This window comes from Amphiura filiformis, chromosome 13 (genome assembly GCF_039555335.1).
Source record: "Amphiura filiformis chromosome 13, Afil_fr2py, whole genome shotgun sequence".
Taxonomy (NCBI): Eukaryota; Metazoa; Echinodermata; class Ophiuroidea; order Amphilepidida; family Amphiuridae; genus Amphiura; species Amphiura filiformis.
Window position 1 is genome coordinate 33421022 of NC_092640.1, and position 25676 is coordinate 33446697.

Sequence of the window (25676 nt, forward strand, 5' to 3'; positions counted from 1 at the left end):
CATTGGGCATATTCAAATGGGGGATGATTGTTTTTATGTTAAAATTCATGCACTAGCCTTTCCCCGGTTATAAGCCCACCCCCACTTTTGAAGTGAAATCTGCCATCTAGGGAGGTGGGCTTATACCCGAGTGGTTACGGTAATTATTTCACAGTTAGTTTTATTGGTACAAAACGAAACCTTACAATGTTATGACAAAATGTTGCGAGGGGACTTATTTCTTGTGTTGTGTTTATATTTATCTACCTATATAGATGACTGAAAATATTCATAAATACTTCATGCCTTGTGCATTTTACAAATCTATAAAAATACATGTGTCCATATTTTATACAAATATTAAATATAAATACCCAATGGCATTATGCATTGGAATTTGAAGGCATAAAACTCCTGTAATTTATGGTTGTTGTTGCAGTATACAATGTTTTCACTGATATTTTACAGTGCGGTTCTTAAAAGGGCTCCGAGAGATTTTAGGAAAGTTATGCTCTCAATCCGATTTTTAACATGCCTACAATGTTTGTCCATCTACTAATCTGAAGCTCACTGTAAAAACAGCAGGCATAGCAGTAAAAGGCATGTTGGTAGCGGTATTGCAAAACACAGGTTTTTCCTTGTCTACCGCAGAAACAGGCTAAAAGAGTCAGCTAGCTGCATCACACATGATGGACTAGCTCATCAGGTACGTGTTCTCACTAGAAACAATTCAACATAGGAAGCAAAATAAATTCCTTTTAAAAAATGGGGTGTACTTGCAGAATTTTTAAACGTCCAGCGCATAATTACAGAGTACCGCTGATTGGCTACTTACAAAATTTGCGGAGAGTCTGCAACAGTGTTAACATATCCTACCTGCAACTCACGTAGGATGATGATAGCAGCCACATTGGGCTATTCCACTTAAAATCCACACTCCTCCTGTGGAAGATTTTGGAAATTTCTTCCACAGGGGGAGTATGAATTTCAAATGGAATGATCACATTATCAGCTCCATTTGAATTTCATACACCCTAAATTCAACCTAAATCTTCCACTGAGGGAGGGTGTGTTTCAAATAGAGCTGCTAATGTGTTCATTTCATTTGAAATTCATACTCGCCCTGTGGAAGATATTGCCAAAATTTTCCACAGGAGTAGTGTGGATTTTAAATGGAATAGCCCATTGGATATGCAGGTAAGAGAAAACATAAAATTACTTCATTTCAAATGGTAATTCCTCATGAGTAGTTGTGAAATTCACCATCGCTACCCATCCAAGATGGACACTATGTGCCAGGTCTCAAGTTATTGTGGTTGTGCACAGAGTGGGATTCGCAAATATCCGCTACTTGCCCATAGAAAATGTTAAGCTCCTCCCAGTTCACAAAATGCTGATGGTGAGTGTATACTCCACCTAAAATGGGCTATTCCAGTTGAAATTCATACACCCCCTACAGAAGACATAACCTTAATATTTCACACAGGGAGTGTAGACTTCAAACGGAGTCACCAATTCATGTAACTCAACTTGAAATACATACTCCACCTGTGTTGGGTTAAGCTTAAGTCTTCCATAGGGGTGTGTGGATTTCAAATGGAATGGCCCAATGAATCCGGCTTCCTATATACCATTTTCACCCTGATATGGCAACGATGTCAATGCATTGAGGCAGCTGTTTCTCGCATGCATCTATGTACTGTCATTAAGCACAGGCATGTGTACGCCAGCACTTTGACCAAATACTAGCGATTTAAAGGTGCACCCAATGAAATGTGTACTGACGTCACTACCACATCAGGGTGAAAAATGGGTTACGCTACTAATCATCATCCCCACCACCCTGCATTAAGGCAATATAATCCTTGAAACTAATCCCTGTTATTAATCTCTCATGTCTCTCAATGGTCCGCAGCCAATGAAGCGATGCCTTGTGTTCATCATTGTTCATATCTAAGGAATCGTACAAGAGTTTAAGCCCCTCACTGTTAGCGGATTCACGTATTGCATTTGCTGTTGCGGTACCTTTCTTGAGAATCAGTCGAGCTTGAGTGGTCCCATTGTTGGTGATCTCTGCAGCTGTGAAATGAAAAAATAAACAAAAGCAAAAGAACATTTAATTATTTAGTAAGCAGGTCAAACAAATATTGGGACATTCCAGTTGAAATCATCTCCCCTGTGGCGGATTACATTACTTCCTCAATTCTAGCTGCATCTGAAGAGCTCAGATGCAAAACACACTAAATGCCAATCCGGATATTCGCTGCCGTAGTGCACGTTACTAACCATTGGTTACTGGTTCAAGCTTAGGCTCATACACCTGTTCCTAATTATGATATGCCATAGGCTTTGTGTTGTGATCATTTCGATCAGTGGTTCGTAACAAAGAAAGTGTGAGCTGGTTGGCCTAGCAACGGTCATATTCTAACGTGCACTACGCCAGCGAATTGGTGATACTCTGGTCCATTGTGCTTGGGATATATATCATGCACTACAGTGAAGCAAATTTGCACTCATGTGCAGTTAACACTGTCAAATTTTTAGAGCAGGCAGCTAAACGTTAATCGGGATAATGGCGTTTTATCATGTTTTGCATCGGTACTGTACATCTGCATTTACCCTGTGACTATCCAAACAGTACTAGGATGGATAGGGACAAGTCAGGGATTACCACACTGCTTGCCAACTACATATGTACAGGTATGGCTCTCTGTACATGGGCCCAACAACTCAGCATCCTCTCTGAAGGAAGGAGTAATCTCATGGTTCATTTACCCATTGTTGTGATTCAAAGAGGTCCATATGCAGAATTTGTTGCAGAGGTGCAGAAGTTCTAAAATGTGGACCAACAAAATCACTTGCATTAAGAAAGTGGTCCCTTTCTTTCTCATTTGGACCTCCTTGGAACTTTTTACTGTGAAAAGTTGACTTTTTTCAACAGGACATTTTTTAGGGGTGTGGGGTGCGACCAACATGAAAATTGAGTATTTCGAGATAGCCAGCTTTCAACAGAGCAGCCTGACACCATGATATCAGAGATGACAGCCTTACTGTAACATACTTCCATGTCCTCTACTAAAGTTTGTTCACTTATATAAGGTGGAAATAATTCGGCTTTTGATACTGCGCGCGTCAATAAGTCACGCATTACACAACCCACAACTAGCGTAAGCACTGTGCCCAACAGTGTGCATGCCATTATATATCAATACACAGTGTTACAAGTCTTTATTTTTTCCACCTTATATAAACCGAACAAACTTTAATGGTTATTATACTCACCATTATTGTTGATTTTCTCTGTGATGGCTTCAGTCTCTTTCACAATCACCTGATACGACTGCCTATGCACCGCCTCCTCATTCCCTTCTAAGATGAGCTGTACATTCAGTTGTTTCTCAGTCAATTCACTTGGTATAAACAGCTGCTTGAGTTGAAAAAATCTCACATCGACATGAAATCCTTTATTGCACGAGGATTGGTTTCTACTGCACAGATGGCACAAGCTTAGGCGGATGCATTCGTCGCGACTCGGGCAGCAGTCGCCGCCGAGTTTGAGTCTGATGGCATCATGAAGACCTTGTTCTACTTTGCCTCGTTGAGAGAAGTATTCTTCGGTTGTGTAGGTGGCGCCTTGGTTTTTTAGCGCAGCCTCTGCGACGGACTTGACGATTTCTTCGTATGATCTGTCAAATTTCTGTTCAATGAGACCAAGCTCGTCTTGTCTGCAAATAAAAAGGTGTATTATTTTTATTAATTCCAAAAAATTGGAACACAAAAAAAAGGAAAATACATGCTACATGATTGCCTTACTAAATAAAACCTTTCAATATTATTTTGTAAATTAAATCCAATAAAAATTGCAACTCACTTTGCTACGTTCGGACTTCAGATGCAACATAGCAGTGAATTTATTCTTAGCTATTAGGCAAAAAAACAAACAAGTTTGTTTCCTGTGGCGCGCGCACATTACATTTTTGACGGCTTATTTTGCACATTAGAATTTTTTTTTCACTTTTCAAAGAAAAAAAAAACCCAGGAAAAATCACAAAAAATAATATAAAACACTACTGGAGTAAACATTTACACATTACATAACAAATGAGTGTAGTGAAAAACTACTGGAGAAAATATCACCCTTTTTTTTTAAATACCTTTTTTAATCTGCATGTTGAAAGGGGATCATAAATATTCTTGAATATGATTTTTTGTGTGTGTCAGAGAGACCCACTGTACATTCCCATTCCAATGTGCAGCAAAAAAGGTATTTTTGTCATTTGAAGACATGGATTAAAAACAAAAAAGTATTTTGCATTTGACTTTTTTGACCTGGTACAGGAAACAAACGTGTTTTTTTGCCTTATGTAAAAAGAGATACATGTAGCACCCGACGAGTGTATCGTTTTAATGTGGATGTTCACAAATTTGTAATAAACTAGCTCTAAATAAATCTGTGGTAGCACAGAATGATTACTTACTTAATAAAGTATTGAAAACTGGCTCGTGCTTCCAGTATGATACGATCTGTAGTAAAGAACCCAATTCTATCATAGTCCACAAAATGAGCATGCGCTGGGTAACGCTTGAACGTTTTCCCAGGGCCGATAGCATATCTTCCCATGTCGTAGATTTCCTTGGCGTATTCCACCACTTCAGAGATGCGACCTTTGCTCATCCCGTACTGCGGAGAAAACAATATTCAGCAAGTTACCATTAAATGCAAACTGACTTGTTGAGAGAGTGCAGCACCCCCCCCCCCCTCCAAAAAAAATCCACAAAGGTTCAATTTTTGCAATATTTCCAATAAAAAGGTCTAGAAATGGAAGAAAATTGACAACAGGGTCCACTTTTAGGTGGATATAGAGCCACTTTTTACAAAAAATCATGCGCAAGTGCACTTTTCATTTGAAAAATGTTCACTTTTGGGAAGTCATGTGTACAGGTCTGAATGCAAGATGATTATTTCACAAAATCTGCTCCGAATTCTGCAAGAAACTGTAGTATATGGCCCATACACAATGTGTTCAACTTTTTAGGTCTAAAAATCAATTTTTATTGGTGAAACTCAAATTTCAAATTTTACATAGAACACATACCACGCTGTTGGTTTCACTCTTTTAGGTACAGTGCTAGAAATTTTCAGATGGGATATTCCTAAGATTATTAAAAAAATGTTGTTTTACAAGTTACTGCATACAGCAAACAAACAAGCCAACAGATTGTTTCATGGACCTGCTGTTTTTCCCCACTGTTTATAGACATTTTAAGTACTGAGATTCCCCAGAGTTAACCCTCAAATTTGAACTGACGTTTACAAGTGCAACAGTTTACAAAACTACCCCATGGACTATAGACCATTTCATATCAAGTTTGGAAAACTACGCTATTTATCCAGTAAGCTAGAGGGTCAAATTGTACCCAAACTGGCAGACAAGAAAGGTCTTGAATTATATTACCCTTTTGCACCAAAATACAGCTTCTTTAGCCGATATGAACATGGGGTCATCGGTTTAAATATTTTCCTAGCATATTGAGTTAACACCTCAGCTACTTTTCACAAGACATACCACCACACGCTTGCACATGAGTATCCTTGGCAAATGTACATCTCTCATCCATTATTGACCATCGAAAGTTAATCATAGTTTATGATGCATGTTATACATTGGAACTTCGCACTGTACATGCTGCTGAAGAGGTACTTTTTTGCGTGCGCAATAGGGGAAATTATTTCATGTTTCCGGTTTGTCGGAATGACTCAGTATGAAAAGGTCTATGACTGTCTGTCACTATACCATTTTTCACCTGGGCAAGACAGTGACATCACACCTTTGTTCCATAACCATTAAGGTATAGGACATTTTTTGTTCTTGCTACAGCCCCCGAATTAAATGTATTTAATTGTTTGTACTCACTCAGGCAGCATTGTGTGTGAATTTTACATCCGAACTAAGTGCTATTCTTTTTTTATGGGCATTTTAGTGTCTTAAATGGCCTAAAATGAGGGTTTTTCAATATTGCCATCCATTTCTAATCGTCACCCCCATAGACTTTACATGTAAAATAAAAAGGCGTGTACAAAAATAATAGCACTTAGTTTGGATGTAAAATTCACACAAAATGCTTTTTGAGTGATTACAAAGATAATTAAATACTTTTCATTCAGGGGCTATGTGGAATTTTTTTAAATGTATTCCTTGTACAATGACATTTCACAATAAAATGTCCATTGGAAACAAAGGTGATCAGTGTGCAGATCAATGCGAGCAGCTTCACTCAAATCGCTCTAGATACTACCAAGTCGACCCATATTTAGCCAGTCCATCCTCAACTTGAAAGCAAGTGGAACAAAGTAATAGGAGTGTCAATTGATGTAATGAGGTGATGCCCCACTTTTGGCACTTTAAGCATTCAATGCAAAATTAGCTCTTAACAGGTGGGAATTATTCGGTTTTTGTTACTGCGAGAGTCAATAAAGTTCCAACTTTACGCACACGTAAATTCACAAAAGCACGCGTCATTTATGCAAAGCGCATTTTGCGTATTTGCTGCGCCCAGTTGTGTGTACGCCATTCTATATCAATCCACGATGTGATGAGTCCCGCCGATTACGAGCTGATCAGAGTATAATTCACCTATATAGGAGGTTGGACTCCATCTGCAAACATATGCCTCTGAATAAAGGTTTTTGGATGAAAGGTAGACACTCTCCACGAAAACATTATTTGGAGTTTGAACAACTACTATATCAAGGGTTGAGAGCCAGAAAGCCTTAACTCACAATCTCCTGCTCCCACAAAATGATCATAAAGTCGCCAGGGCACTATAGAAGATATAGGCCATTAATCATGACAAAATTCAATAGAAAACAAAAGACATTGTGGAGGAAATATTGATTTTTGAAGACCAAAGCAAGGAGCCAACTTTATGCTCATATTGTGAGGGCTGGTCATACTGAGTTACGGCTTTCTGGTTCTGTATTACTGATACAGGTGGCTACAAACATGTATTATTGTAAGATCAATAAAATATTATTTGTTTGTTGTGGAGCGTGTCTGCTTTTTTCTCTTTCGCCAAAAAAAAAGAAATCTCATTTAGAGGCACATATGTTTGTAGATGAAATTCTATGGTACTGGTATATGAAATATGCAGTTCATATACAGAAGCTTATGTCAAAAAGAAATTAATCAAAACAATAGCAGTGGCATAGCTAGGGGTTATGGCACCCAGGGCTAAGGATACATAATGGCACCCCCAAATTCTTGAACAATTGCATGCCATCTTAAATTGAACTTTCAAATTATTTTATGCTGAAATGTGTGCAAAGCGTGCAGAAATTGTGACTTTCATCGCTTAGAGGGACGAAGAATCGATGCTGAATTGGCCAATTCAGTACCCCTGTAAGGTTGGCATCCAGGGCATGTGAACCCCCCATCCCCCCAGTCGCAATGCCACTGAACAACAATATCTTACCTGATAGTATTCAATATATGAAAATGACAGAGGCAGCAAAATGAGCATTAATAAAGCTACAATAGCCACCAAGAAGCTGACACCATAGATGGTCCATGTGCGGCCACTGACTTCACTGAATTTGATTTCAGGAAGCCAACTGGAAGAGCCTGGTTCATCTGCTGATGGCTGGGAACTTGAAATGTCAAGAGAACCAGGCACTGGAATGGAAACACAAGAAATGGATTTGAATAAGCTGTTGGTTATTTTTCTATTTTTAGAGGGGGCGGGGGTCCAAAAATCTTTTTTTAATAATCAGTGGCTCAACATAATGCCCAATAGTTGGTAATTCCAATCATGAAATAAAAATCAAACAAATTGATAAATGTGACCCGGCAGCACAAATGAGCCGTAAATTCCCTAAATTGTATTCTGAGTTACGGTGTAAAATGTGTACGAAGGTCATATTCATCGGTAACTTAAACTGGCCCGACATCCATCTCATTTTGATAGTCAAAAACTAATCAATAATCCTATTGTTGAAGTGGATAATAAGCTTCTACCTTAGATGGCTATAGAACTTTTAATAGCTCTGGTCTTTGTTTGCTTTTGCTAAATCCTGTTCAAGTGGTGGGTTACCAGGCATTGTATTTTGTACAGGTATGCATAACCAACAATTAACAATGAGAGAACTTTCTTAAACCTCGTTGACTTGGGGATGATTTGAAATGACCGCCAATTATGACTGTTTGATATTTATTGCCAGCAATGTGGAAAAAGAGACACATGTAAAAACGTTAAAAGCTATAATTTTGTTGAAGGAGCAAAGTTTATCAAACCATAACCCCGCTTCTGGATATCGTTTGAAGTCAAATGATATACCATTTTTAAGTTTATGATGTTTATTTTTTAAACACAAAATAAAACAAAATTGACAGGGGGAGGAATTTACGGCTCATTTGCCGTGGACGGTCACAAATATTGTTGATGTAAAATCTCGAACAAAATCACATGAAAATTTGAGATAAATCAAGGGGATTTCCATTGAAAAAAATCCCAACTGGTAAAAGACCTAAAAAGGGTTCTTAAAGATATTTAAAATCATAAAGAACATCAAAATTAGGCTAATGCCAATATTTATTAAGCCAGAACAACATTGAATTGTCCATAATTAACAAAATCAATGATTTTTTTCTCATTCTTAAAAATATCAATCATAAGTAGGCCTATACCAAATTTAATCAATTTAAATTCTACATTTTACAAGGAATTACCTATAGGGCTTAGAATCGATCAGTCCCGTTGTTGCTATGCACCTCCAATTGGTTCAAATAGGGCGTATGATTATCGCGTCGACTCGCACACGCTGCACCGTGTTATATCGTATCATATCACATGACTAAGAACCAATACAATTGCAGGAACTTTCTCAAGTGTTTAAGAATTGGACCAACTGTTCCATTGTCAATTTCCATTGGTTCTTTCATATCATGAATATTAATAAGTGTATGAAATAATCTCAATTTTGACACAATCTGGTCCATGGGGCCAAAGGCAAATTTGAAACTGAGATAAAGGTAAAAATATGGAGTAAAAAACAATAAAATACATAAGAAAATAGACATCAAAAACTTCATAACTTTAGAACCAAGTATAATTGATTGTTGGTGTTTTCAGTAAATACGGTTTTATTTAGCTTGTCTAATAGAACCAATTTACCCCAGCAGAGAATGGTTGAGCCCTTTGTTATGGTATTGTTGTATCTAATGGGATTTCTCTGCTTTGTTTGTGCACTGTGATCAGGGTTGCCAAACCCGCGATTTGATAGCCCAATTGGGCGACTTTTGAAGATTTTCCCCGCGACTTTTGACAATTTCCTGTCCCATAGAAACCAATGGTTAAGAAAAAATTTGGGCGACTTTTCAACATTGGCTTCCGCGACTTCGATAGTTTCCTGCCCCATAGAAACCAATGGTAAAGAAAAAAATTGGGCGACTTTTCAATTATTTGACCCGCGATTCAGGCTGAAATCTTTTGGCAACCCTGACTGTGATGTTGGCTGCCTAGCTCATTTGAATCACTTGTTTGTCTGCAATTGATCAGAGTGGATCGTGATGAAATATCGCAGATTTTAGTCAAAGTTTGGAAATTCTCTGTCTTGGGGTAATGATAGCCTATTATATGTATAATGTAATAATTACAGTAACTCAATTTTCATAAATGCCTCCTTTGGCCCCCATGGATCAGATCGTGTCACATATTTTATTATATGTATGTAAAATGCCGTCAGTAAGCCTTTAGAGTCTTACCATGTGCTGGAGTAGAAAATGTTGTATCCGCCACAGAACCTCTCACATATCCAGGTACTAAAATGAAGGAAAAAATTATTTCTTATATTTAGTATACAGAATGTGCTATTTGCAAGCCAATTTTCCATTAGATTATGGGTTAATTCTACCAAATTACTCCCTTCCATTTTGTTTTCATTTTTCACTTTGAGTTTTTCTTCATCCCTTTCTGCATATGATTTTTTCTTTTGTTACTTTTAGGCCAAAAAATTAGATTTATCTCTCAAACCTGTGCACATAAGTATGTGACAGTCATGTTAGTGCATAGCCCTATATATGCAATGGGCATTTTTTAGTTATAAAAAAAAGGCCACATAGCAGTTAAAAACAAGAAAAAGGGGGCTTCTGATTTTCTGCACCTTACCAGGGAAGTTGATTCATTTGACACAATTATGCACAAAAACACAATGTCATTAGACCTGTCCTCTGTGTCTTGCCCATCACTATAGTCCGTATACCTTCCTCGAGTCAGTAAAATCAAATCAAATTTTGAGGTTTTCTCAAAAACTGTTAATTTTTGCAGGAATCTGTTATGCCAGTTGGATTCCTGACATCATTTCCATTCTAAAATGTACTTTTATATACTTCTCTTACATTCAGAGATACAATAAAAAACAACATCTAAATTACTGACCCGAGGAAGGCATACTGATTATAGCTTCTTATCTGGCAGGTTCAATACCACTCACCGACAAATAATCCTCAAGTTCAATGACATTAAACCTGTCCTGCGTGTCTTGCCCTTCCTTTATAGCTTGTAATCTGATTGGTTTAACATTGTCTCTACCACATTACTATTCACCTACAACTAATCCTTAAGTTCAATGTAATTACATCTCGTTGGCAGAGTGCAACACTATCGTAAGTGCAGTAGAATGTAATAGCTGCCTTTTGTAAAATACCTATTGTTTGCAGCACATGCCCCTCATGATGCTCATTGTAAAGTGTTGATGTTCTGTATACTTTCCTGATGGCCACTAAGCTAACCCCAAGATATCACCTTTACATGTAGTTGGGTATTTTATTCTAGTGTTATTGGTTAAAAGTAAGTACATTTATTGAAATGTTGCAAATAGCAGCTATTGCATTCCAATGCACTTACGATACTGTTGGACTCTGCCGAGATCTGTCCTCTGGACTACTAACCAATCACGAGTCGTCGGGAGATTGACACTGACATCATATATGCAAACTAGTCTTTTTAATTCAGTCTTAGATTATAGACAATTAGACATATCCTTTGCATTTTGCCCATTCCTAGCTTGCAATCTGGTTGTTTCAACATTATGTGATGCGATCAAGCAAAAGGTGTCTGATGTCGTTCAAAATCAAAATTCAGTTTTCAATCTCATTACATGAACTATTCTCTGAACTTTATTTTGCAGAAAACCCATCATAATTAGACTTATGGTTCCAGAGTTATGGCCGCTTCAATGTTGCTCAGAACAAAAAAGTACAAAGGAAGTTGAATACTATTAAATGGTTATATCTCAAAATCAATATTCCCGACATCCGACTCATTTTGCTTGATTGCATCACATATTGTCTGTACCACATTACTACTGACCTACAACTACATCCTCTAGTTCAATGTCAGTAGACCTATCCTGTGTGTCTTGCCCATCCCTAGCTTGTAATCTGGTTGGTTCCACACCTTCATCTTGGTCCCACTCTAAATCCTCACCACTTGTTGCCTATGAGTGGGGGAAAAAAGCATAGAATGATGAATTGAATATAGATACTTGTACTCCAAGACCATTAAAAGAGAAAACAAAATTGTGTTCAGGGTTGAAATTTCGTAGCACTATGCAAGAATCAAAGTTGATTTGATCGCCTCAAGTTCGGTAGTGACATCAATGCAAGCACTGCAAGTGTGCTGACAAACCACCCTTGTATGTGTGTGTGTACTAACGCACCTGCAACATTACCAAACTTGAGGCGAACCAATGTATTAGTCACCCAATCTTTGATGTGTAAATATAAAATGTTTATTCTGTCGGTCCAACATCCGGGCTATCTCTAGTCCCGGGCCCAAACTGCATGTGGCTCACGGTTTGTTATGAACAACAGAAACTGGCTGTGAAGGAGGCTACATAGCGATGTTGTTGGAGTGACATTCAATTTCGGAAAAAACGACACTCGACCATGGAATTTAATTTTAAGTTTGTTAGTATATAAACGGTAAATCAAGTAAGTTTCTTCCACTCTGAAGACTTAGAAACGGTTGTTTGATTCCACTGACTATTTGCGATCGAAATTTACATAACACCAATGACAGAAATCATCAACAAAAATCGAATCAGGGACTTGTTTTCACTCGACCATGAGTGGCATCATCAACCGGAAGTGACGTGGCACGGACCGACAGAATATGAGAATCAAGTTTGAAGCAAACAAATTTGTTAAATCTGCAGGAATTGATTTGCCGATTCTCACCAACATTCTAGCCCTGGTGTTGCCTGTTTTTATTTTTTCTTCTGATTTTGATAGATGATAGGAAAGAAAGTACTGCACAAAAGAATTACAATGTAACTATAAACAATGCTGAAACCTAGGAAAGTGGTGTGGGTGCTGATAACAGACCATGGATGATTTCCTCTTTTGACCTTTTACGCACCATGTTATGCTTTACTGCTGCACAAGACCATCAGCTTAACATGACCTTTGAACAAATGTATCTACTTCAATCAGCATGGTCCGTGGGGGGGGGGGGGATTAACCCCACAACCCTAGTTTTGCAGCTAATGCCTTAGACCAAGCCATACAGCACTTTTAAATGCACTCATAATATTTCATGTAAAGTCACAAATAAGCAGAGCTGAGTACATTCCAGTTGAAATCCATACGCTACCTGTAAAGACACAACCTTAATCTCCCACACAGGGAGTGTAGATCTCAAATGGAATCACCCAGTCGGTTGCCCCATTGGAAATTCACACTCTCTGTGAGGAAGATTAAGATCATGTCTTCCAAAGGGGGTGTATTGGATTTCAAATGGAATAACCCTATAAGAGTCCAGACTCGGAATAGCCTCATGCATAGCATCAATCCTCCATATTGAATCTCAGAAATGGAATGGGCACCAAAATCAAATGATAATTTAAAGCAGGCCCGGGCTGATCCACTACTCTTTATGAAAAGGCCTACAACTTTTACATGTCCAGATATTGCTCTTCTAGTACAAAGGACCACCATTTTATGTGACTCTCTGAACCACGGCACGCTATGCACCCACTGTGATGTCTGCACGTTTAGGGGCATAATAAGTGGGATAGAGGATAAATGAGAAAGCTCATGATCTTACAACCTACCTTCCAATCTTACAAAATTAAGTTTGCCAGGCGCATGGTGAAATAATCTGGAGGGGTACTATTTTTCTCTCAATGAGTCACACCGACATCGCCTGGCTAATAATTACTTGGTACCGCAGAGATACTAAAATAAATACCTGGGATCAATACATGTGAATGTGCTGTGCACGATTTTGATAATCAGACGAAAATCTTTGGATACCGGGGTAGAAAATGATGAATATCTCCCGTAAATGATTTTGTCTAAAGAAGCCAGATGTGGTTCCTTGCACTTGAATATATGTGTTGAACAGATATGATAGTTGTTAGCTTGCGTCTTTTGAAAGAAGCTTGTGTCTTGAACTCAAAAACTGACAATAATTCTGATTTATATGTGCCGAACTATATAGCGCAGTGTATAGGCCAATCGTGGAGGTAGTCTAAAAGCAGATGACCTTTGGCGTACCATGCTCACTCACACACAGCGAGGTCAGTCACCGGGCTATTGTCAGTAGCCTTAGTCAGATGTCCTTTGGCACGGCCCATTATGCGGTGGATTCAACCTACCATGGCAATTTCTGCCATGAAGATATCGGGGCGATGACACTGTGTGAGTGACATGCTGGTAAACACAGAGACCAGACTTTCTTATCCTCTATAATTAATGCCCATCTAATAAATGCCCCCATTTTTCCACCAAAATGGTCAAATTCCCATGCTATCTTGTGTAAGTTTACCACAATCCACATATGATCTGTAATTGCTAAAAGTGATATTGCATACCCGAAACGAACCAGAAGTCATTGATCCTAAGTTCACAGTTTGTCATTCAGATGCGATTTTTAAGCTTACCTAACAATTTCAAGAATTTGTAAAACAGACCACTAATAATCAATTGGAGAAAATACAGTATTATTAAAGTCAAATTTGACTCTTCTCCTTACCTCAACATAACTTGTTGGTCTTGATTTGCCTTTCTGCATCTGCATGGCTTCATCATATGATGGAGGCTCCCCATACGGTGGTGGTGAGTCTTCTCCATCAGAATGGTCAGTACTCACTGGCGGGTTGTCTGTACTTCCAACAGGCTGGGGATAAACCACATTTAATATAAACAAACATGTTTAAAATAACAACAACAAATAAGAAATCATTTTTATCATGTGGCTCCTAACTGTCCAAAAAAAAACTGGCTTCCACTTTAAGCTCAATATTATATATGTTAAAGCAGGATTTCGTGATCCTAGCATCCTCTTTTTATGACATTTTTCAGTAGATATCCACGAAAAAAGCTTATTCCCAAAATTTCAGTTGATTCTGATTTTTGGGTCTGCGAGTTATGTATGATTATATGTATTACACTACTGAGTCTACTCCATATAGGCCACTGTTATAAGTTCGTTCTGGTATACCATCTGAACGAAATTCAAATTTGCTGATATTTTTGCTAAACAAATAATCTGCAAGACATATTTGGTACATAAACATTATGTAGCCAGATTAAATAAATTTCGTTTGCACAAAACCAGAAATTTACTCACGATTGACGGTTTCGTCTATCATGGGCGATAGACATCTTCAGAATGATGATGGTAGATCCTCACCGGTTTCCCAGATCCCGACTGTAGATGGTGTATCAGCCAGGAGAGGATCTGGCAAACCGGTGAGGATCTACCATCATCATTCTGAAGATGTCTATCGCCATGATAGACTTAAACCGTCAATCGTGAGTAAATTTCTGGTTTTGTGCAAACGAAATTTATTTAATCTGTATATCTACAAACCTGATGAATCTATTCAGTGATTATGTAGCCAGACGTATCCAGTGGTATAAAAATCTCAACTTTTTTTGAGAAAAGTGGGGGGATGATGCTGTTGATCATGAAATGCCCTTTTAACCTCCAAGCAGAATAATGTTGCAAATATATTAACAAAAAAATAAGGACTGCAAATACTTTCCTATTATTCAACTTTTAGTTCTGAACCATGCCATTAAAAAAAATAATAGAACAGGGCACTTAAACAATTAATATGCACTATTCGAGGACCCCCTATGATGGGAAATGTGTGGTACTGGTGGGGGTTGGTACAGGGTGTATCAAAATGATTGGTACCCATCAATATCCAGTGATCATGGCCAAGACTGCCACATCAAAATGCAGCACTAACGTGGACCTTTTTTGCAGATTTATGTAATAAAAGGTTATAAAACTATCAATTGTAGTCATTTCAAGATGATCTAATGTTGAATTGGAAAGAAGCTCAGGAAAGAAGCACACATTTCATTTAAAAGGTGATGGGTACCAATCTTTTTGATACACCCTGTAGCTGGGATTATAAATAGGATACCATAGAATTCCGCCTACTTAGGGATTCAATCATGTTACACTGTTTAAAACATTTGTGCATCATCCTCTAATATAATGAATTCAATGTGTAGGAGTGTATACGCACACAAGTTCCAGGGAATAACAATTTTATGGGCAAATGCACTTGTGTTCATGTAATACATGACAGTAAAAATGATTAATCAAACAATGTTACACTCCTGTGCAAAGGTATAGGAACAGTTGTTGAGAAGCACACATGCCTCTAAACGAGTGTTTTTTGACAAAACAGGTGAAGGCAATCATTATACCCGCCACAAAAACACAATTTGGAGTTTCAGCAACTTAATTAATACAGACGGTTGTACAAACATGTATTATTGTAAGACCAGTCTATTGTACATTGTAATATATTTTGTGGAGGGTGTCTGCCTTTTGTCTCTTTTGTCAAAAAACCCAATTAGAGGACGCTGACAAGCTCTCTTAATTTTCAACTTACCTGAGTTACTTCTGTTCTCACCCCACCACCTGTTTCCCCATCTGTGATCTCAATTCTTGTTGGAGATGATTCCTCACCATCATTTCCTCCAGATGCACCCTCTGCCTCTCCATCATTTCCTTCTGACACACCCATCTCCTCTGCCGCCTCGTGATTCTCCTCTACCTCAATTCTTGTTGGTGGTGCGTCCTCTCTATCATTCCCCCCAGCAGGTGCACCTACTTCATCTCCATCAATTCCCTCTGTTGCACCTGCCTCCTCTTGAGCCTCTTCTCCCTCCTTCGGTATCGACCCTTCTGCATCATTTTCATCCCTAAGACCATTTACATCATCTTCTACCCCAGTAGCAGCATCCTCATCTTGTGGAGGAGCATCTTCTGCTCCTTCATCTACAGCAGGTGGTGGATCAGTATCTGGCTGTACAGTGGTAGACATGTCATGGTCTTCATCTTCATATCCTAAATCTGTTATATGAATTAAAAGGATTGACTCACTTTAAATTCAGTTACACTTTAATCATTTACACTGATTAGGCCAAAACAAAAAAGGTTTGTCTCATTCAAAAATAAAATTTTATTTCACAATTTTTATTTGATTTTCAAAAAATTGCCATTGGCAAAACATAATGCGCCAAAACCGGTGAGGATTTAAGGGGGTAACCCCGAACTCCTGATTTATTGATGAAATATAAAACAGGGACTGCCTTTTGTGGAGAGCGAGAGCAATTACCCTCTACTTAAATCTGATATACATGTAGGAGAGTGATTTTTAGCTCTCCTTAGTTGACCATTCTCTCTTTACATTCTATTGTAAATGCTCTAAACAGCTCTCCTTGAAGGCCCCAGAAGAGCTATTTCATGATCTCCTGCAAATTCTAAAGGACAGTCCCTGATGAGACAAATGTATTTTTTTTGGCCTTAAGGTAGGATCATCGGATAATAGGCCCATGCAGGAAAATAGCCACTATATCAAATCAGAATTATGTATCCTCATCAAATATATAACCAATTGAAGATAAGTCTTTACTCCACTTAATTTTAATGTTTCATGAAAATTGAAACATTTCTTATGTTTTTTCTTTATTTTATGAAAATTCCTAATTTTTTCAACAAATAATTATTGCTAGCCTAGAGGGAATGTGATATGGTTTCCATAGTTTGAGGGGTGGTTAATAAGCCTAATATCTAAATTCTCTCGCCAGATTTTATTGATAAAGTGTTTATTTTTTGAGAAAAATCATTTTTTCCATTTTTAAATTAGGGAAATCTAGAAACACCCATAACTTAAAATAGAAATACTTTATTAAAAAATGCTGGCGAGAAAAGTTTCTAAATTTAATAACCTTTCATATGACACCTTGTTTGTTAAAATTGGCCATATGGTTAGCTCAGACAATAATTATGAAATTGGGTCATTCAGTGTTTCTAGATCAAATCAAGAAAATTTGAGCAAGTACTAACATTACCTTCAAATATCACCTTTATTACTGGCCAATATATTGGAAAAAAGTCAGTAATATTATTTGGTAACATTTTTGTAATAAAAAGATCCAAAAAGCAGTTCTATAAAGAGGATATAAAGGAGAAAAAATAATATTTAAACATAGTATCCCTTTTCAAATATTTACCAATTTTAGTGAACGAGGCTTAGTGTCAAAACCACTTTATGTGCAAAGTCAATGGGGTTTCCTAATGATAAAAAATGGCATAACTCAAAAACGCTTTTTTGGCAAAAATTAAAATTTGGCAGGCATGTTTTTCTCACCCAACTACACACATCCTGTATCATTTTCAACCAAATCTGTGCATGACACCGTAGCCGATAATACTACCTTAAAGCAAATCCATTATTAAGTATAGGGCACTTCAAGAGTTATTTTGGGTATACATGTTTACTTTTTTAATTTGTTTATATGTATTTAGTAGACTTGCTAAGGGGTGAAAATAGGGTGAACGCTGCATTTTTTAGTACAAAGGTCCCACTTGGTATGGATGCTCCTTGGGGCAAGAGGAAAAGATTCGTCCAAAATGCATAAAACCCCCTAATTAGCATAAATTATGCAAATTAGTACCCAAAATATGGTATTCTCTACCTTTTGGACCATTTCGGCTATAGACATGTGTAAACATTTGGAATTGGTTTAATTTAGGGTAAAAAGTTCATTTTTGGGATTGTTTTGGGAATCCGTGGCCATTTGGACCCTCAAATCCAAGATGGCCGCTGTCCGCCATCTTTAAAATTGGCGTTTTTACAACTTTTGAACCGTTTATGTACAAACTAAAGTGGCATATCAATTTGTACTAAATTTGTCCCTCTATCTACTGTTTGTTAGATATAATCTGTAATTTTTGTCTTTTAAGATCTAAAAATTGTGTAGTACCAATCAATGCCTTCAATTGTTTTAACTGCTTCTGTTAGTAACGACCTTTGATGATTAAACTCCAGATAAGACAAAACCTCAAGTTTAGGGGAGGTGGAAAAAAACCCTCCATGCCCCTTGCCAGTGGTGTAGCATCATAGGGGGGAGGCAATCTACATGTATCTGAAATTTTAAAAAATCCCATAGGAAAATGGCCGAAAAACGGCTTGTGCCCCCCCATCAGACCCGGTGCCCCCCATCAGACCCGGTGCCCCCCATCAGACCCGGTGCCCCCCAATCATAGTCGGTGCCCCCAATAGGATGACCCACGCTAGGCCACTGCACCTTGCCGAGTCTTACCTTCTACTTCGTCCTCCCTATTCATCATTGCACTTGACTCATTGGTTTCATCATTATCTTCATCATCGGAATCATTATAATCATCAGTAGAATCATCAATATTTGTTTGCTGGTATTTTATGTGGCTCCTATCCAGGGTTACGATGCGTCTCTGACCATCATCAGAGAAACACACGTTGCTGCCATGGCAATCTGGCTTTCTGTAGGAAAAAAAAAAAGAGATGATCAGTGGTGGCATTACAGGGGGAAAAGGGGGCATTTTCCCACAAATATTTTTCTTGTTCCCCCCTCCCCTTTAAGGCAAAAATTACAGTAATTCACTTTGCCCCCTGAAAAATAATTCCTGGTGCAGTCTCTTCTCGTAACTTCATTAATACAAAATTGAAATCCTAGTGACCCGTTATCAAAAATTTTGTTTGATAAACGTCAACAAAAAGTAACTTATTCGTCCAAAGGTAAGCAAAGGGTTGGGGATCTGGATCTGGAAGATACTCTCATCAACGCTTCCTGATTGAAGCCAGACGGTGGGATGGGTGTGCGCATGTGGCTTTTATTCTTGTTGGTTGCTTGATGCAGTAGACAGTAAGATACATATCTTGTCACTGTTGACTTGAAAAGTAGTATGTCGTTGATATTGAAAATGTGTTCCGAGAGTGAGTTCCAGTCATAGTGTGTGGGAAATATGACTGTGGATAGTAGTCACTTCTGCCGGTTGGTTTGATATATAACTCTGTGTGTGATTTAGACGACTTGATGAACGGCGTGATGAGGCCGGTTGTAGGAACGATCCTGCCGGGATGGCTACCTGACCCTGACGAATCTTCTGGAGCATAGTTAGTCTTGCTATCTTCCTTTGGTCTTTGATCTCTCCCATCCCAAGTTGGAGAGCATTGATGTTTACACTACTGTTCTTTCTACATGTAGTCCTTGTAGACAAAACGGTCACCTCTGCGCTGTATGGATTCAATTTTATGCACTAGAGGTCTCCAACATGAGGGATGAGGGTCCCACACTGTCGAGCAATACTCAAGGCAGGATTTGAAGGTTTGGGTGTGTCAATTAATAAAACTGGGTGTGTACATTTAAGATTTGTGTACAAAGTATAGGCCATGTGGGCAAAAACTGGGTGTGTACAAATTTGGGTGTGTAAAACACTCCCTACACGGCTGGCTGCCTAAGCCCTTGCCTTGAAGGCTGAAGCTTTCAAGTCACGGGTACCGGTACAGGAATGTAGATTATACGCCTGATGAAACCCAAAACCTTGTTGGCCTTGGCACTGGTCATGGTGGTCTTATTGATATTAGTCCATCTAAGATCGTGAGAAAGCTCTACCCAGGTTTGTGTGAGAGTTAGTTTCTTGGAGTGTTCTGTTGCTAAGTTTATGTATGTTGTTTGGGTGTTTTGGAACGAGTGACTTTGAGAGTGAAACATTTGTCAGTGTTGAATGACATTTGCCAGTTGTCTTGCCATTTGGTGAGTGTGTCAAGGTCGTGTTGTAAGGTTTGTGCATCAGCTACTTGTACCGAGACAGCCTGAAACGATACCAGCAAATTAAGCGTTTCTAGATGATTTCAAGAACACCACCTCGCATGCGTAAGACCTTTTTAGCCTACGTCTCGTATCCTACTATCGGATTGTTGAAACAAGAAAACCTCATCACGAATTCACTCACCTTCCTACACCACCAGTTGAAATAAAACTCAAAATGTAACTTCATTACAAATAAAAAATTGAAATCCTAGTACATGTACATGACCCCTTATCGAAAATTTTGTTTGATAAACGTCAACAAAAGGTATTTTTTCTCATGAGCAGGACGCACTTGTGGCAAAACGGCGGCTCTAATGCTGGCTTCATACTTTCATGTCGCTTGCCACTGATCGGCATGACGCGATGAGCAGTGCAGCTAAACGGACATGAACATGGCTTATGATTGTCTGATACGTCATAGCATAGGGTTATATCAGGTTACTGCAGTAGGACCCTACATGTAGGCTATAGAGGTAATCAATATTGGTACTCAGTGACTTTCTGCTCATTGTATTGACAGATAGTGTTGTAAACTTGATTGCATAACATTACAATTGCGAACTGATATCCTTTGTATTTGAGTTGTCATTTTGATGGTATTAGAACTGTCATAATGGATGTAAACATTAAAAAAATGTCAACAAAACATGCTGCTGCAGAACTCTATGCCTGCGTACGTGTTCGCCGACAAACGAGGACACACACAAGATTTTTCACCCTAAACTGAGTCTGTGGACCTACTTCCAACCGAGGACTGTCCTCGGTCTCAAACTGCTGCAAAAGACCTCAAATGCATGCTAGATGCTTTAAACGCTATTTGCCTGAAACCGAGGACCACACATGTAAAAACTACCATCCGCAGGGTGATGGCTAAATTCCGTTTCGTATTATACACACAAAAAATCTGCCATTTTAGTCCACGGTTAGGCGATGAAAACATCATACACACGTCCTCGGTTAGATAGCAAAACACAATGTCCACGTTTGGAGGCAAACACAGACGGGGGGTGTGTGTGTGTGTGTCTGAGGGCCGATGACCGGGGCCGATGACACACATTCGATGGGTGTACATTGATAAGGCATTAAGGGGCCCTTTGAAATTCTAATCATTGAAAAGGTGTGTTTGAAATTGAAAACCACAAAAGGGGTTGTTTTTGGCCAAATTTTGTCCTCGATTTTGCTTGAAAAATGGGGGTAAATTTGATGAAAAATCATTGCAAAGGGGGCTTGAAAGATTTGGTAAACTCTCATGGTAATTTGGTTGTCAACTTTTGTGTTGAGTTGGGGCCGGGATATATACATAATACATGTACATACATTAGGTATGCTAGGTGAATTCAAATTTGCCATCAAACTGCATCATTTTATATAGTAATCAAATCAAAGCCCTGGCCTTGGCTTGAGTAAACAAAGCCAAAACTGAAAACCATTTTTTCATAGCACTTTCCGTAGCAAAGTTACATCTTGTCAAAGATTGACTTTCATCAAAAAGTTTCAGCTAGCAAAATTCCCCAAAACAGCATTTCGGGGGTGTTTCTAGATCTTAGTCTCATTATGATAGCAGCTTTTTTAATGGAACTGCTATCCAAATCCTCTAAAATTCCATGTGCGAGTGACTTATCACCATAAAAAATCATTTGGGTCAAGTGAAGTATAGAAAACATATTTATGTACGTTTCCTTCTTCGGCCAGTTGTTTTAAATTTCTATGTAATATGCATTGACATTGTCGGCGAATTTGGCTGACTAGCAAATTATGTGTTAACTAAGGTTTGCCTGGGTTACCTATCTACATGTACATGTACTATAATAATAAGCTTACTAAATTTATAGTAATTTTATGGCATGGATCCCGTGAAAAATAGTTAATATTTCTGGTTTTTTATTCTTATTATAGGTATCTCAACCAATCATATATATTCCTTACCTGTGTTATTTACACCATATATACTTCTCAGTTCTCACATTCTGTGATTTGGCTTGGTAAATTTCATGCATGAACCTTAACCATTTCGATTTCTGTTTCTGTCGACTTCCGGATTATTCATGTATGTAATATACCGTATTTCATGAGTTTACGCAGAAAAATGCGCATGCGGGAAATGGTGATATCATGAGTTTGCGCATCCCAAAGCTGCTCAAACCCAGCAATTCCTTGATATGCGCAGCTCTTAAAAGCTGCGTCCTTTTGGGATTTCCTGAGTTTGCGCATCATGCTCAAACTCGGGAAATCTGTGTTTTGCGCATCATGCTCAAACTCGGGAAATCTATGTTTTGAGCATCTGCGCATTCATGGGAATTTCCTAGTTTGCGCACGACCTAGTCTCTTTTTGCAGTCGTTTTAAATAAATAAATTAGTATATTTTAACCATGTTGAAAGCTCTGATGACGTTCAAAGACTAAACGAATGGCAAATTGTTAAGAACAAAATCTTTAAAAACAAAACAAGAAACAGTACCATTTGCGAGCATCGATTCATTTTGATATATCATATTATATATAAAGGCCCTATCCCGGGACCAGTATATTGGGCCTACACACAAATACCCCCACTCCCTATGCATACATCTATGCATGCCGAGGTTCACAGGTTGATGGTAGTCTTTTGATGAAATAGGCCTAAATGTTGGATAGTGAAATATAGAGATGTCATATTCAGACTAAAATAGCCAGAAGGGTTATTTCACTTGAATACCTTGTCATGTAGGCTTTTTTGAGTTATTATCGATATCTGTATTACTAATATTATTTGAGCATTTCATTTCAAAATACTGAGTGGATTATCCGATTTGTGTATAGGCTAGTGTGATAGGATGCATCATTATAACCATATAATTTCGGATCGTGCTTGTGTGAAAAACGCACGTACTGAAAGTCAAGTTTGCTTAGCCGAGTGTCATGTCATGATCACGAGTCTAATAGGGCCTACTTTTAGGCCCAATGCTACTTTGCCTTTTGAAAGATCAAGCACAATTATCAATAATATTATCATCATATCCTTTGTTTTCAAAAATGCTGATAATTTTTCATCTGATCTTTTGAGGAGTGCATTATAGTATAGGGTCATTTGGTGAAAAGCTCAAATCCTCTGACTCTTTCAGCATGTTCAGAGGATTTGAGTCCTTCTTTAAAGTTTTGAAATGCTAAAAGTCTATAAGTATATCCTGTCCTGTGAGTCCTTTCTTAAAGGAGCATACCGGTACGTATTGGAACAAAGTTGTGCATATTTAGACCATGGTCTAAAACATACTATTTTGGGTTTTTTCAGGGCCATGACATAATTAAGATTAACAGGTTACATCGGCGTTCTGGACCATCTCCTCCTCACACTGTGATGAGTTCCCCAGTCATTGGTTACAGCTCAGTCGATATATTATTAGGCCTATATAGCCTAGTAGGTACATGCAGTGTCATTTGGTGAAAAGCTCAAATCCTCCAATTCTTTCCTCGAGTGTCCTTCTCTCTTAAGTTTCTTTCCATATTAAGGTCATTTCTTTCTTTTCTTTAATTTCTGTCTTTGATTATTTGTTAAATTTCTTTTCTTTCTTTCTTTAATTTCTGTTTTTCTTTCTTAAATTTCTTTTTCTTTCTTTCTATTTCTCTTTCTTTCTATCTTTCTTTTTCTCCTTCAATTTGATAATGGTGTGCAACTGTCATGAGCCCGGGGTCAAGAGATGAAGTCATTAATGTAGGCCTACGATCGTTTTAATGTTTTTCAACACTGCCTCATGCGGATTTTTGACATTATTTATAATGTCTAAACAATGTCAAAGCTTCAATAGGAATTGGTCAACTTAATGTTTGAAATCACCGGAATAGACAGGGAAATCTCAAATCTTTCTTGTTTAGCATTTAATTATGTTTACGAATTGATCGACAATAACGTGTTTAGTGATATAGGGCCGGTTTTGATTTTATTTTAAACTCCAGAATTCGTTATTTTTCCTGTTTCCTGTTCCTGTGATACCTGATTCTCTCTTCCAATACGATGGGATAATTGTGTCAAAAACTGCACTGCTAATCACTATACTAGTATCTTGCACCACATTTTTAAACATAGGGTCATTTGGTGAAAAGCTCAAAGCCTCTGATTCTTTCACCAAGTGTCCTTCTTTCTTGAGTTTATTTCTTTATTTATTTCTTTTATTTTCTTCTTTCTTTCTTTCTTATAAAGCTGTCCGCAAGAGCCTGGGGTCAAGAGATGAAGTCATAATGTAGGCCTACGATCGTGTAATGTTTTTCAACCCTGCCTCATGCTGATTGTTGTGCGCATATGATAGATGTTGAGCGCATAATGCGGAAAAGTACCTTTTGAGCTCACTATGTAACTGGCATCACAAACGCCTCATCAATATATTATACAGGTCCTATATTTACCTAACAAAGCACACTCCTGGTTTTTACATATCTATGCCTACTATAGGCACCAGTAGCGTAGCCAAGGGCGGCAGGCCCTCCCCACCCCCCCGTGAGAAGTCTTGACCCTTTGCCGCCCTGATATTTAAGATTTCGAAAACTGCACTGCTAAACACTATATCTTGCACCACTTTTAAACATAGGGTCATTTGGTGAAAAGCTCAGATTCTTTCACCAAGTGTCTTTCTTAAGTTTATTTCTTGATTTCTTTCTTTTATTTATTTATTTATTTCTTTCTTATAAAGCTGTCAAGAGCCTGGGGTCAAGAGATGAAGTCATAATGTAGGCCTACGATTGTGTAATGTTTTTCAACCCTGCCTCATGCTGATTGTTGTGCGCATATGATAGATGTTGAGCGCATAATGCGGAAAAGTACCTTTTGAGCTCACTACGTAACTGGCATCACAATTGATTGTCTTTTTGTCTTTGCAAATTACTGATTTCTAGCAAACACCACACCTATATATTATATTTATTATAATATTAATCATGTACTTATTTATGAAAAGGGGTACTAACTATTCTGATGATTGACAGCTATATTGAATATATACAAATGGATAGGCCTATTCTACATGCGGCATTGCGCGGTGCTCCTTTATTAAAAGGAAATCCCTGTTTGGACACGGTCAACATGGTCGAAGCGCTTATAAACCAGGCCTAATTCTTTGTTGAATAATAGTATTTTCACGTCACGAATGCAACATGGCATTCGCCTGTAGGCCTACATAATAACTTTAGAATGTAAATTTGATAATAACTAAATTATCAATTATCAGTTTCACCCGTATAGGCAGGGACAGATTTAAGCGGTGGTCCGGTGGCCCTGCCATAGGGCCTGCACTTTGGCTCGTTTTTTGCAGGTTTACATGGTCCAATAATCACAAGATGACTGACATGTGGTAACAAAGGAAGCAGTCACTGCAATTTGATTATGTCCCATATGATTGGCCATTCAAGACACCCCTGTGAATATACTATAGCGGCCTTTTCAAAATATAATACCTGTTTGCTTGACTGTATTGACAATACCCGGGAACAATACACACAGTATATGCATTGGACAAACTTTTTACAATAAGCATATGATAAGTGATGATGTGACCTCCAGATTTAT

At 38.1% G+C, this 25676-nt stretch overlaps 1 protein-coding gene across 2 annotated transcripts; it reads right to left on the minus strand.

Moving 5' to 3' along the window:
• Positions 1 to 867: 867 nt before the first annotated feature.
• Positions 868 to 22182, minus strand: LOC140168260 (uncharacterized). 2 transcript variants are annotated; one of them, XM_072191593.1, is made up of 10 exons: positions 22071 to 22182; positions 18615 to 18814; positions 15896 to 16359; positions 14014 to 14157; positions 11347 to 11473; positions 9741 to 9797; positions 7453 to 7652; positions 4458 to 4660; positions 3262 to 3704; positions 868 to 2058 (listed from the first exon to the last, which is right to left on the minus strand). In XM_072191593.1, exons 2-10 carry the CDS (start codon positions 18640 to 18642, stop codon positions 1802 to 1804), a joined length of 1923 nt encoding a protein of 640 aa, XP_072047694.1. In that variant the 5' UTR covers positions 18643 to 18814; positions 22071 to 22182; the 3' UTR covers positions 868 to 1801. The 2 variants fall into 2 exon arrangements, with proteins under 2 accessions (XP_072047694.1, XP_072047695.1); XM_072191594.1 differs by having other exon boundaries at positions 18615 to 18806; positions 22071 to 22172.
• Between the last annotated feature and the right edge of the window lie 3494 nt (positions 22183 to 25676).